Source organism: Oratosquilla oratoria, chromosome 38, assembly GCF_046742065.1.
Source record: "Oratosquilla oratoria isolate Oo_2021 chromosome 38, ASM4674206v1, whole genome shotgun sequence".
In the NCBI taxonomy this organism is placed as follows: Eukaryota; Metazoa; Arthropoda; class Malacostraca; order Stomatopoda; family Squillidae; genus Oratosquilla; species Oratosquilla oratoria.
In genome coordinates, this window is record NC_134814.1 from 27,948,409 (window position 1) to 27,963,408 (window position 15,000).

The window sequence follows — 15,000 nt, forward strand, 5'->3', positions numbered from 1 at the left end:
CCACATACAAAAAATTAGCATAGATAGATAGGGTATAGCGCGAAGGAAAATATTGCAGCTGTGAGTGTTATTTTCCCATGTGGATGATGACGTCACTGTATCGATCCAAAAATCACGATGTTTCCAGACGATATGGCCATGACATCGTAGTGGTTTATAAGCCGTCGGCTGGCGTCCCTGCGGCTCAGTCTTTGGCACAAAAGGTAAGCTTCCTTGGCCTTTCAGATTAGTGACGTAAATTTTCCAAGAATTTCGATTTTTCATGGGCGGCTGTCTTTTTTTTTTTTTTTTGTGTATTTACCTAGTTGTATATTACGGGAAGGAGAGCTACGTTCGTGTGTGTCCCGCCTTTGTATCTCGCAGTGTCTAGTTTGCTCTTGAATTCGTGAATGGCTTCTGCATACACTATTTTTTCCGTCCTGTTTGTTCCAAGTGTCCTGTGTGTGTGTGTGTGTGTGTGTGTGTGTGTGTGTGTGTGTGTGTGTGTGTGTGTGTGTGTGTGTGTGTGTGTGTGTGTGTGTGTGTGTGTGTGTGTGTGTGTGTGTGTGTGTGTGCATGTGTGTTTGGTAGACCCCAGACTGAATGACCATGTTTCCTTGAGATCCCTTTACTCAGAGATCCTTTAGAGGAACACAGTCGATAAAGAATTTCTATATGTTGCAGGGAAAAAAGTCTTAACTGTTAATCGAATATTTTTTTCTTTTTATAATTCATTTTCCTTTCAAACTAATTTCAATTCTTTTGTCATTTCTATCAAAATATTTAGGAGTTAATGGTCTAAATCCTTCTTCAACGCATCGGCCACAATTTGGTGCATTTCGAGATACAGGTGATTTTATTCGGCCGAAGAAAACCTTCGTGTAGTCAAAGTGTTAAGATACTTTTTGTTGTTCTTCTTCTCATGACGACCCAGCTTGCCCGATCTTCATGAGAATATTTAATCAGGATGTTTTTATTTATTTGTTCATTTTTGTTTCATTTATTTATATATTTATTTATTAATTTATTTATTACTTTATGTATTTATTTATATATATATTTTTCATTTATTTATTTATCTATTCATTTTTTATTTACTTTTTTATATATTTATTTATGTATTCTGTTTATTTATTTATTTATTTACTTATTTATTTCATTTTTTATTTTATTTACTTATTAATTTATGTATTTATTTATTTATTTAAAGACAGACAACAGTGGCATGTTCCAGTACTGTGAGGGCCCTGAGAAACGGTCACCTGATTCCCTTGATTTGTCTGTACGTTTTAGTCGCCCGTCAGAACCCCCCTCCCCCCCCCCCCCCCCCGCCCCTAAACCAACGCAAAAGAAGTTCCTCATCACTTTTCTTTTTTTCTTACTCTTTCTTTTATTTATTTATTCATTTATTTATTCATCTATTTATTTATTTATTTATCTATTTATTTATTTATCTATTATTTATTTTATTTCAGGAAAAAATATTCTTCCATTCTGCAAACTCTTAAATCGATTCCACCATCTCCAACACCCGACACTCCACCTGCGACACTCCACCTGGATAGAAGCGCTGTTGCGACAAAAAGTATTGACCTTGACACACTGATACAATGCTCTCTTCCTCCAGATACAGGTCGCCCTTAGCACCCCCACCATGCGCTCGTCCTTGGCCGTTCTCCTCCTCCTCGTGGCCTCTGCCAGGTGAGAAAATCTAGAAAAACAACTCAGTTAATGGAATTAGATTCTAAAAATGGGATTGGATCATTCTTAAATGGGTTTAGATAATTTTCAATGGTGTTTGAACCCTCTTAATGGGGTTCGATTCCTCTTAAAGAATCCGAATCCTTTAAAAAGAATGCAACCTTCTTATGACGGATCCAACACTTTTAAAAGTGATCTAACCTTATTAGAAAGGGTCCGAACCCTTTAAAAATTAGGTTTACACAGAACGAGACGAGATAGAGAAATTTGCAGGAGTGGCGTGGCACAGGTTAACACAGTCGTTTGGCTCATAGGTAAGGATAGGAGAGGCCTTTGTTCAGTAGTGGATTCGAGGTGGCTAATGATGGATGAATGAACACTTGTCATGGACCAGGGTTCGAATCCAACAACATTTGCATGATTTCCAAACGCATGTTTATGTTTGTGCTTTATACCAAGGCTAACTCCAACGGCTGATGTAGTTTTTTTTTTTTTTAATTCTATTCACCCTCCACCTCATATGAAAAGAATATATAGACTATAGGTAAACAAAAAGTTCCTTAATCAGAATTTTCCGTTTTCTTAACTTTAGCAAAGCGTTCGACAAAGTGCCACACCAGAGACTACTAAATAAAATCAAAGCTCATGGCATAGGAGGAAAAGTGTTAGAATGGATTAGAGCTTGGATTAGTAACAGAAAACAGCGGGTCACCATAAATGGAGTAAAATCTAGGTGGGGCAATGTTACTAGCGGGGTCCCCCAGGGCTCGGCTTTGGGTCCCTTGTTGTTCATTATGTATATAAACGACTTAGACGATAGGTTAAATAGTGATGTTAGTAAGTTTGTGGACGACACTAAAATAGGACGCCTAATTAGGTCAGGAGACGACGCCCAGATTCTGCAGGATGATCTTAATAAACTGTTAACATGGTCGGTGAAATGGCAAATGAACTTCAATATCTCTAAGTGTAGCGTGTTAAACGTAGGGCTACACAACCCCGAAAATAGATACAACTTAGATAACACGTTTTTAGACAAATCTGAGTGCGAGAGGGACATATGAGTTCTGGTAAGTCCGGACCTTAAAACCAGGAAGCAGTGCATTAGCGCCAGAAATAAAGCCAACAGTGCATTAGGCTTCATTGCTAGGACGGTAACGAATAGAAGTGCAGAGGTAATTATTAAACTCTATCTAGCGATAGTTAGACCCATCCTTGACTATGCGGTACAATTTTGGTCTCCGTCCTACAGAATGGACATCAATTCACTAGAATCAGTACAGAGAAGAATGACCAAAATGATACAAGGACTCGGAAATTTGCCTTACGAAGAGAGGCTTAGGCACCTAAACTTACACTCTGGAAAGACGCAGATTTCGGGGTGATCTAATAGAAGTGTTCAAGTGGATCAAAGGCTATAACAAGGGTGATGCAAACAAGGTCATCATAATCAAAACAACAGGGCAGGACTCGCAGTAATGGGAATAAAACTGGACAAATTTAGATTTAAGAAGGAAATAGGCAAGAATTGGTTTACTAATAGGGTGGTCGATGAATGGAATAAACTTTAGTAACCATGTAGTAAGCGCTGAAACTATCAGTTGTTTTAAAAAAACGATTAGACAACTTTATGGATGGGGATGATAGGTGGTGATGGATACGGAGCTGCCTAGTGTAGCCCTTATGGTCTTTTTGCTGTCTCCTTCATTCATATGTTCTTTGAACAGAGGTTTCTACAACTGCCGGTGCGGCGCCTTCACCACTTCCTCTATTGGTGAAATCATCATCTACGAGCTCCCAGGTATTGACATTGGAAGGTAAGTCGAGTTCGACAAGACCTTAACGACCTTTTGCTCTTTATTTTACTTTCCGGAATACCGAATATGGTCTAAGAAACTCATGGATCGTTTTTCAAAGATATCAGGAGCTGACTCAAAAATGGAGGAAAAAAAAGTAACTTGATATTTTGATGTGTTGGTTTTTGTTTAAGCCAATGACGGACAACTTTACTTAACAATGAAATGATTCAAACTTGGGACAAATGGAATTCGTTGAATCAAAATACTATGTAAAATATTATGTGAAATATTAGAATATGTATGATTTAAAATACAATACTCTGAGATGGTATCAAATGGAATAGAGACGTTGGTGAATTGTCGGTCTAGACAGATGGCTTAACACAACCAACTTCTTGGCTTTGCGACAGCTGTGATGCCCATGTCCAGTGCAGAACACGATGTCAAACAGAATTTAATGACATGAGCTCCAATGGCAACCTCAACCACATGGTAGACGCCTTCACTTCCGTTGGACAGTACCTGTGTCAGCAAGTCGACCATCCCATACACAACGAATACGTCTACGCTTATTTCGAACTTTGCAACGGCCCTTGGGAGTACACAGGATCCAAAACTATGCAGATGCTTTGTTGTAACTCTAGCGGGGAAAACTACCAGTGTACAGCTCTTTGAGTGTTTTAATAGTTCTGTAGCCTCACGTACTCTTTCGAACTTTACAACGGTACCTGGGAATTCACAGGTTCCAAAAATATGCAAATGTTTTGCCATACCTCTTGCGGGGAAAGCTACCTCTGCACATCTCTCAGTATTGCTATAGTTCTATAGCCCTACATACAATGTAACTGTGCAACAGATCACTTGTTTCTCTATCTAGAGCAGGGGTTCTTAACCTTTTTTCTCCAATTCCCCACTTTTTAGTGAGCCAACTCTCCATTTCCCACCACAGCATCGGTTTTTTGGCAAATTCGATTTTAACCCATGCAGTGTTTAGTACGTAAATATACGCTTTGCTTTTTTGTGCCATTTTACGGCCCTTAAATTTTGTTTGCACGAAATGTGACAACAACAAGACACCAGAAAAAAAAACATCGATTAAAAAAAAAAAAAAAAAAAAAAAGACCGTGGTTCTTCTGTCCGACCGGTCATTCCCCACTTGGCAACTCCGCCATTCCCCACCAGTGGGGAATTCTCCACAGGTTAAGAACCACTGATCTAGAGAAAGAATCTTATCTACAGATATTAGATGAGCCAGCGCGACTATTTGGTAAAACGCACAAACAAAAATGTAGCAGTTTTGGGTATGGATCATAATCCAATTGTCCAGTCTGGCCCACTTTCTTAATCAAAACTGGAAAATAAATATGCATTGTGATATTGTATAATCCTTATGTATATGAATATATAATTTAATAAACGTATTTTCTCATTCTTATTCCTTTAACAAAACAAATAATTGTGTAGGTTTGTCAAATAGTAGCCTGACTCGAGAAAAACTGTAAATGTTTGCGATCGCCTTTACTTACCTCCTTACAGCTGATTGCAGGAGACTTCGATTCTTCATAGACCATTTCTCTCTCTCTCTCTCTCTCTCTCTCTCTCTCTCTCTCTCTCTCTCTCTCTCTCTCTCTCTCTCTCTCTCTCTCTCTCTCTCTCTCTCTCATCTTAACTCCTCAGGGATGAAAGGTTATCCATGTCCACCGCCCGGGTCAAAGGCAATGCAGCAAGGCACAGCACATCGACAACTGGGGCCAGCCGCTTTACCTCACCAAACGACATTCCCTCCTCATGCGGAAAAATAGGGAAGACGAGGTGAAATCCCTTCGAGCTTGTGTCAAATTATCGTCCATTCACAACTATTCTCGAGTCACAAACTATCCCCCTCCTACTTTTATCTTAAGGTAAGGGGTAGTGAGAGGTTTAGGGTAGAAAAAATCTTGAAAGGAAAGACAGAAAGAGAAAAACAGACGGGTAACGACACATATTTTATTAATTTATTTATTTATTTATGTATTTATTTATTCATATATTTTTCACCTAAGACAGAGTGTCCATGGCTATCAAATATTTAATAGATTTATTAAATTATTTCATTTTATTTGTTGGTCCTTTGTTTCTACGAAAAAATCCCATTAGCATTTTCAAGAAACTTAGAATGTTAGATTTCGGTTTTTGCTTCGAAGCTAGTGACCTTGAAAACCCCAACAAAACCCGTGGTCATCAGATTTTGTTCCATGAAAAAATAAATGAATATTTGAAAGATTTCTTTGTCCATTGCTTCCACCAAAAATATCACATAAGCAGTCTATTATATTTGAAAAGCTCTTGTCCCTTTCCACTACACTTTAGGGACATGTTTTTTGTTACGCGATATTTTGACGTAGTTGTCCATACATTCTGTCGCAAATCTCTGGACAGTGGAAAGGAGAGGATGTGGGATGGAACGGGCGAGGGTAGATAGCTACAGTGGGAGCCGAAGTCCGGAAAATTTGCATCACCGACCGGGACCACACACGCTTCCCTCTGAGCGGCGTGTACAAATTTCAGTACTTGAAAAGGGGATACAGAAGGATCCAACTCATTTAGCTAATCACAACCCTGGGCTAATTAAATAAACTAGAAGATATCGTTTTAATAGAATAAATTCCACAATGATTACACTTAGAAAACATACAACAAAGTACTCTAATAATTCACATTAAGTAAATATCATATTCAGAGAGTCCAAACAGAATTCCACAGTTAATCCACTTAGAAAACATGAGACACAAATCTAATGATTCACATTAAGTAAATATCATATTCAGAGTCCAAACAGAATTCCACAGTTAATCCACTTAGAAAACATGTGACACAAATCTAATGATTCACATTAAGTAAATATCATATTCAGAGTCCAAACAGAATTCCACAGTTAATCCACTTAGAAAACATGTGACAAAAATCTGATAATTCACATTAAGTAAATATCATATTCAGAGAGTCCAAACAGAATTCCACAGTTAATCCACTTAGAAAACATGTAACACAACACATAGCTTCCAATCTTCACGGATGTGTTCGATAAAGCCGGATACATGAGAACGCCTCATCATGGTGGGTATGATTGCTGGGACCAGATTCACAGCTCGCAGGATGACGCCACTACAGTCAACTCACTCAAAGAGACCGATCAAATCCGATTCACACGCCATAAACTCATCACCTCCCACAGTTCAATAGTACAACTCTCACATGAGTCAAAAATGTAATGGAATGTTCCTACAACCATTACATGTGGTCAATGTAAGTTTTGTCGCGTAAGCACTACCCGCCTCTCCCTAGCTTCTTGTCGAACTAAACTCGTCGGTGATGGTCACGGCGGGTAAATCGCGCAATGTTGCCAAGTTTTATAGTTTCAAATCATTGCCTCCGAAGGGTACGGTGTGTAATGAGTCTGTAGGAGTCGATTTGTAGTGTTCTGTAGCCAACACGTGTAATTACCCCTTCAGGACCCGTGATCGCAGAGTACGGAATAAACAATAGTCACCCCATAGAACATGCGTTCGACTAAACATGATTTCAACTAAATTTAATTAATATAAATAACAATGTTCACTGTAACAACTTAATTTATTTTGTAAACAAAATAAAACATATCCCTCTGCATCCTGTAAAAAGCATATTTATGTATTATAAAAAGATTTTGAATAATTGCATATGTAACACAAAGAATCTAGAATATCGCCAACATTTCTGTACAAAGTATCATCGCCAATTGTAATAAACAGATCAGACATGGAATTGACTATAAATATCCTAGCTTCTTTAAGGAAGAGTACCGAGCTGTTTGCACCGAACACGGCAGTGTTCATCCCAAGGGTGCATAAGGGTAAATAAACCGCGGTGATCATTTCGACCTTACGGGTGCCTTCCGATAAGAACATACCTGCCGTCGGCGCAGAGTGTGGAAACACTTATTCTAAATGTGCCCAAGGGAACCATACCATGGCAAACAAAATGGTGTGTTCTGACTCCCCACTATGAAAAACTTCCCATACCTTGTCCCTACGACTCGTTTCAGGCTGACCGCTTTTAACTAGGACGATTGTAGTAACCACTACAGATTCATCTCTAGCAATCCCTTTAAGACAATCACTAGAGACGAGAGAAGATTATAAATCCTAACTAACCTAAGTAGTTAACCTAATTACTTAACTTATATGAGAGGTGGCAAGTGCGCAGGGATTGAAATTTCAAACCGTTGAAACAGATTCATAAGGTGATGCTTAGTTGAAATGTTAATTTGTACACAAGACACCAATTTATAATTACCTGGTGGAACAATACATTCACAAGGGTAACATACTCCAGGTTCAACCCTTAAACATTCGTGACATATCCGTATTTCGTCATCAATGGGTATCGTGTACAAAGGGCGGGACTATCCTATGAATAGACAATTCTTTAAACTCGTTAATGATTCACAACCAATGGCCAAATTGGAGATACAGATAATAAGAAGAATGGCGAGTAGAATAACAAGTAGTTGTTAAAGATTCTAAGAATTCTGGTCATTTCACAGAATAGAGGAGATGACAACTTATAGGAACGAAAATACAACTATAAGCCTACTGTAACGGCTAGGTCCTTGAACGAAAGTATTTGCAAATTATGGTTTGAAAACAGACGTGGAACTTGGGAATGGATGGTGTGTCACAACCCCGAAAGTTGTGACACATTCCATGCGCCATGATAATTTTGATAGGAGGGTAAAGGAGGTTAGTCTATATAAGGTTAGGTTAAGTTAGATTAATATAAGATTAGTATTACATTAGGTTAAGTTAGGTTAGATTAGTATGGTGAATCTAAGTTCGGAGAAAATATCCAAAGTTGGTGAAGAGGCCTGTTGGAGAAGAATTCTAATCTTGCATGAGAACGAGAAGGCGCAGTTCACACGACATGACGTCACGAGGATCTTGCTTATAAAAGCCTGCGTCGCCAGTTGAGTAAATTCGCAATAGACCTTATCATACGCTGTGGAAGGTCTCTCATAGCGACATATTGTGGATAATACCACGAGATCCTAATATACTCGTCAGTGTTGAAGAAAGACTTCACCCACAGTTTCCTCTTTTATTACAAGATGCGAAATCATCTAGTTCTCATTTTGGCAATGATGGCCACGGCAGCACGGTAATGTTCCTCTCATAGTTTAATTATGTTACAGACTTTTAAGATGCCCTTTAATCGTTCATACATTTATAATATTCATACAAAAATAGAAGCCAACTCCAGTCTGTAGTTTGTAGCTAACACAAATATGGCGCTGAAGGAAGATCTAGTAATTGTAATAGATGTAGCCATTCTGAAGTATGTGTGTATATATATATATATATATATATATATATATATATATAATATATTATATGAATGTGTGTGTGTGTGTGTGTGTGTGTGTATTTTGTGGGCGGGTAAATTAAAGAATTGTAAACATTTATATTCAAATACCTTATCAATTTCACAACTTAAATTAATTTTCAAAATGGCATAGATGTCCTCACGTTTTATCTGCGCCCGAACCCGTTAGGTATCAAACTCGGGCCCATTTACCTCAGGTGGCGGCACACCAGGCTAGCATGCTAATTGCTTTTGCTTCTTCGATTGGCTTCCCTTAGACCATCTCAACGATCTACCTAACACTCGTATGAGTTTCACTTTTCTGAGCTCGTCAATCACTTTCTCACTCTATGACGCAAGAGTAATTTGACATTTGGAAATTTGGAAAAAAAAAAAAAACATAAGATCGTAACCGAAGTTGTTTCTACTCCAACGAAGTAGCGAAAGCAAGTAGCATGCTAGCGAGAAATGCTCAGTGTACCACCACGTTTATGAGCAATGGATTTCTGAGCGCTCTTTACTCACGAGACTTCATGTATGTGTCTTTCTTCTTCCAAAGGGGTTTCAGCAACTGCCGCTGTGGACTCATGACTACTCTGACCAACGGCATGAACATGATTTACGAGCTGCCAGCCCTCGATATGGGAAGGTTAGTGCATTATACACACACACACACACACACACACACACACACACACACACGTATATTATATTATGGCCTTTCCTAGTCCTCTGTATAAGGTAAGATCTCATTTTTACTGTCAAAAATCATGCCCCCAATACCTTTGATTTTTTTTGTTTTCATTACTTCCTTTTTTTTTGTGGGGGGGAGGGGCTAGAGATATCACATAAAATACAGTAAAAAAAATAATGGTAAAAAACACGTACACATATTCCAACTTAAAGTGATTTTATAATTTCATATTTTTGGATTCAAAAGTCGTGCTATACCTGCCGGCTCTTTGGAGGTACAGATGCCTTCTACCAGAACCAAGTAAACCATAGTTATTGTGTAAGGAATGATTTGGCTCATTCATTATTTTCACTGCCTTCTGCATCACAGTCTACTAAATCATCTGGTGATCTAATCAATCAATCTGTTGTTTCTGAAAAAAGACCTTTATTCTATTATTTCCGAGCCTCTGTTCTAGTTTGTTTAAGTAAGCTTGGGTGTTCCTAGTAGTTACTGTATAGTAGATATGCTGGGTATGGGATATGCTTATTTTACCTTTTGATGGTCTTCATAGTTCTTCAGATTTATTATTTGTTTTAATTGATTGCGTCTACTATGATAAAGTAGTAGCCTCTGTCTGTCTGTCTGTTTGTTTGTTTGTTTGTTCACGAACTCCTCCAAGGGTTTTGGAGATAGACCCCCATAACCATATATATTCTGATACCCTATCCCTCCAGGTACTTGGATAACTATATTTCATTTCCAATTTTTTTTTATTTTGGTTAGGGTTACAGATTTAATTTAGGTGGGGTATGGTTAGGCGAGTGATTATTCACGAACTACTACTAGGTTTTTGCAGATAGACCCCTATAACCATATATATTCTGAAACCTTATAACGCAAGGTACTTGGATTACTATCTTTCATTTGTCTATCTGTCTGTTTGTTTGTTCACGTACTCCTCCTAGGGTTTTGGAGATAGACCCTATAACCATATATATTCTGATACCCTATCACTCCAGGTACTTGGATAAATGTATTTCAATAAAAATAATGGTTAGGGTTAAAGATTAAAGTTAAGTGGGGTATGGTTAGGTTAGGGATTATTCACGAACTCACAGCAACGCGCGGGTAATTTGACTAGTATATAATATATATATATGATATATATATATATATAATCGCTCTTTTTCTTGTTCTAAGAGTTTTTGTTTGCTTTATAATTTGTTCATATCTATTTTTAGAATAACTGTTATGTGCAACTATGGTTTTATTTTTACGCCTCTTTCTTGACTTCTCAATGGTCGCTGCCGTCTCTTCCAGCAGATGGGAATTGGTCTATAAAAAAGACTTAATTTGATCTGTATCCTCTGTTTACTCTTGCCGACATCTTTTGTGGTTTATGGGTGTTTTCTTGTATGTAGGTTTTATTTCTCCTTTTAGTTCTATGTTTACTGTGAAGAGATTTGAGGTACTGTTTCTCCCAGATAACGCTAAGCAACGACAGAGACCATGTGTATGTATATCATATTTCTTTTGGTGACTCTTTCTTTATTTTTTCCCAGTTGTACCAACCACTTCGAATGCAAACAACGGTGCACCAAGGAATACAACGACCTGACGCACAACGGGGACATGTACCACATGATTGACGCCTTTACATCCGTCGGGCAGTTCCTTTGCCAGGAGTTTAAATATGACCTTCACAACGAATACGTCTATCCTTACTACGAGCTGTGCAACGGACCTTGGCAATACGCTGACTCCCACTCGAAGCAAATGCTTTGTTGCAGAAACCATGAGCAGTACCAGTGTACCAGCAGGGGACTCTAAGTCCAAATGACCCATTGGTGTGCGTACTGGTCAACACGGTATAATTGGTGGCAGCGGTGGGATCTAGTCTTTAAACACAAAGAAACTACTTTAATAAGGCAAAAGTATAGGCTTAGAAAATACTGCACGTTGCCACCAAATATGTATCGTAGGAAAGGATTCTATAGTTCTTCAGTTACATTGGCTAGAGACCACACGAAAGGGTGGTTTTAAGCACTGAGAGTTACAGTTACATCAATGGATTTGGATACCTCCAAGCCTCTGGTACATCCTGATCAAATCCCTCTTTTGTAAATTACACAGAAAACTATCACCTTATTAATATTTAAAGATGAAAAAATCATGTTGTTTGACCTTCCTATTCCGTACAATTGTGCATTTTGCTACCAGCATAAGTTATTCTGGAAGTAGCCCAGAAAATAATCCTAACAATCAAGTAGAGTAGCCAGAATTATCCCCTGAAAGAATTTCAAAATGAAATTGTTGCTTCAGCTTCAGGTATGTCTGAGCCAATCTTTCCACTGAAAAAAATCCTGAGATAGTATGCCTCATATAGACACACACATGTCCTTCATCCAACACATCAGCGGTTTGACAACGAATACAAACAAGAATCTAAACATACAACAATAACAGGCATAGGTTTTAGTCAAACTTCTAGCTGGAAAGATGTTAGGAATGGAGTTCCTCAGGGTTCCGTTTTAGGGCCACTTCTGTTCACAGTATACATCAATGACACTGACTGTATATTCAAATCTACATTCTTCAAATTCGTTGATGGCAGTAAGTTGCGTTAGATAGAATACAATCACTTGAATCAATTGAATATTCAAAAATATATAGACAAACTTAGATCAATGGTCTCAAAAATGTCAAACTTAAGTAGGTGTCAAATTATGCACATTGTTAAAAATGAAACTAGGTACGACTTCTAAAAGTTATGTGGAAAATCTTTAATCAAAGTGGAAAATAGAAAGTAGTGTAATTTTAACTAAAGATAATCAGTATATAAACCCTGTATTATTTGTACCTTAGAGAAACCAATTATATTGATCAGCGGTCTAGTCGCACTTGGAATATGCTGTTTATGTATGGTCCACAAATCTCGTTAAAGGCAATAGTAGATTGGAAAGAGTACAGTGGTGAGCCACAAAACTCACACCAAAAATAAGAAACAGATCATACGAAAACCACTTAAAACATATGAACCAATTTTCTCTAAAAAGTCGAGACTCGGGGAGTGAGTGGAAGGGGTTAATGTCAGATTTTAAAGGGAAATGATAACATCACAATTGAAAATAATGAATTGAAAAATGTAAGATTTTAAAGGGAAATGATAACATCACAATTGAAAATATTTTCACATGTAATACTAAAGATAAAAGATAAAAAAAAAATTCAACCATGTCATCATTGGACTGAATAAGCTTCCAGCAGAGGCAATTGAATGTAATAATGTTTAGTCCTTTTAAGACTCACGTGGATAAACAACTGATTTGTTTCTTTCTTTTACTCAACCGTCCTCTGTATGAACCAAAAAGGCCTCTTGTCAGTCTAAATGTTTTATCGCTGTAACTTATCTTAAAACACTAATCACGTCATTCCACGCTGTCTCACTCTCGCTTTACGGAGACAATAAGACAAAATCTCTTCTTTGAGTGACTTATGGACCAATCCAGTGACCACTGGCAGTTATCTGGGAGTCCTGGATCTCCTGCAAGAAAGACTTGGGGCAACGGGTCTATTGATCTTATCAGCAACTGAAATAGTCTTGAGATGTGATTGGATCGTGGGTGGGTGGTGAGAATTTCAGCTGATCTGGTCGATACGGCTAAACACACCATCTAATGGACCCCATCCACGGTACGATCTGGTCGGATCCGATGAGATTGGATAGTGTATGTACGGCTTTTGGTGTGTCTGACTGACATACAAGATCCAATCTGGTCGGATCAGATCAGATCTGTCCAGCACCCTCAAGATCAGATCGTACCGTGGATGGGGCCTTTAGGAAATGGTTAAGGTCTTTGCGACCAAAAGAAAATACGAGTATTATTATTATTATTATTATTATTTTTTTTTTTTTTTTTTTTTTTTTTTTTTAATACGAGCAACGGGCTGTGCCCGACCGCGCTATGTGGAGGCTCGGCCCATTGGGCGAGCTCGCTTCGCTCGTAGGCGCCTTCGGATTCTCAGAGGTTCCCAGAGACTATCTAAGGGCTCCCAAGGGGCTCCCCTGGAGTTTCCAGAGGCTTCCCCGGGGGTTTGCGGACGTCCCACTCTCAACCAATCAGTTGTCTCCCTTGCCGTCACGTCACCGCTTTCAACCAATCAGTCGTCTCCCTTCCCGTCACGACACCACTCTCTCACCCAATCAGGGGCCGGAGTGGACGTGTTCCCTTTACGAATTTCCGGTTTCCAGTCCGATATCAACAGCAATTCTTTTATTAGCATATAGACAGAATTGCCATCCTACTCTCGAAAAGAAATATAATGATATAATAAAAACAGTTCTGACAGTATCACACGTCATTTGTCATGACATTCATGTGTATTCAGTTTCTGGTGTACACTAAAAAGGTTGGCCATATAACTGTTAAGAGGGTTAAGCTACACCCTGGGTGTTTAGACTTCAAAAGAGATGCATTACGGGGAAAATGCAAGTCTGACTTAATCTTTAAAGTATTTTACTCGACTTGTATGTTTATTTTATCTAATGCCAGGGCAGATCCCAGGGTGTTAATGGAGAAATGTGAAGAGTGGAGTGCCACAAGGATCAGTTCTCCCGCCGGACCTGTTTCTGGTGATACTTGGAAATTCTATCTATCTGTATACCAAGAGGTTTTTCCCCCTTATAAGGGAGGTAGCCAAGTCAGAGGCATGTACCTACTTCCATCCATTCCACTTCCATCCAACACCCTTTCCTCTTTTTCATCTCAGCTCCCCGTGGATGACGGGTCATCCCTGTATCCTGCTCTGGGTCAGAGGTAATGTAGCAGGACACCTGGAAAATTATTTCACGAAAAAAAACAACTGTTTATGTGTATTAGAACATGATGTTCACGTGTTGATAAAGATGGCAAACAACAACACTTCCGCTATTTATCACAACAGTTCTGACTTCCGCCTTGTGATTTTCGTTCAGCCGAAAACTCAGCTGCAGGATACACCTATTTCTATTAGGCCGTTCACAGGTATCAACGAATTTGACATTCATTTCGGCTGCCGCAAGAGAGTTTCATCCATTCACCCCTGTGGCGCATAGACCTGCAGTTCCATAAGCGCCTTCACTAAGCCTCTCCACATTCTTTGATCGGTGGCCATTTTCTGCCATTCTGCTGGGCTTTCTGCATACTCTTTGACGTTGTATACTAAGTCATCATTTCATCTATATCTTGGACTTCCCAGTGGTCTTCTGCCGGCAACATTAACATGCATCTGAGAAAAAAGTCATGTGCTTTATGAAAAGGCTACTGTAACATGATATAGATATTGTGCTACAAAGAAAAAAAAAACATTTACCTGAGAGAAAAGTAATTTGCTTTCTGAAAAGAAAGGCTATCGTAACAGGATATAGCGATTGTGATACTGAAAACATTTCCATTCACCTGAGATAAAAGTAATCTGCTCTCTGAA

At 38.6% G+C, this 15,000-nt stretch overlaps 2 protein-coding genes across 3 annotated transcripts in view; both read left to right on the forward strand.

Annotated features, from left to right (window-relative positions):
• The first annotated feature begins 71 nt into the window (after positions 1 to 71).
• Positions 72 to 15,000, forward strand: part of LOC143020038 (uncharacterized) — a 22,121-nt gene continuing 7,192 nt past the window's right edge. The window contains exons 1-4 of one of the 2 annotated variants that reach the window (XM_076176186.1): positions 72 to 203; positions 1,607 to 1,680; positions 3,408 to 3,497; positions 3,890 to 5,135. In XM_076176186.1, coding sequence (XP_076032301.1) covers positions 78 to 203; positions 1,607 to 1,680; positions 3,408 to 3,497; positions 3,890 to 4,154 — 555 coding nt within the window. In that variant the 5' untranslated portion in view covers positions 72 to 77 and the 3' untranslated portion in view covers positions 4,155 to 5,135. Of the gene's footprint in view, positions 204 to 1,606; positions 1,681 to 3,407; positions 3,498 to 3,889; positions 5,136 to 15,000 lie in introns of those variants that run through there. The other variant, XM_076176187.1, reaches the window with a different exon arrangement.
• LOC143020037 (uncharacterized) lies at positions 8,460 to 12,377 on the forward strand. Its single transcript, XM_076176185.1, has 3 exons — positions 8,460 to 8,654; positions 9,418 to 9,507; positions 11,097 to 12,377. Exons 1-3 carry the CDS (start codon positions 8,605 to 8,607, stop codon positions 11,362 to 11,364), a joined length of 408 nt encoding a protein of 135 aa, XP_076032300.1. The 5' UTR covers positions 8,460 to 8,604; the 3' UTR covers positions 11,365 to 12,377.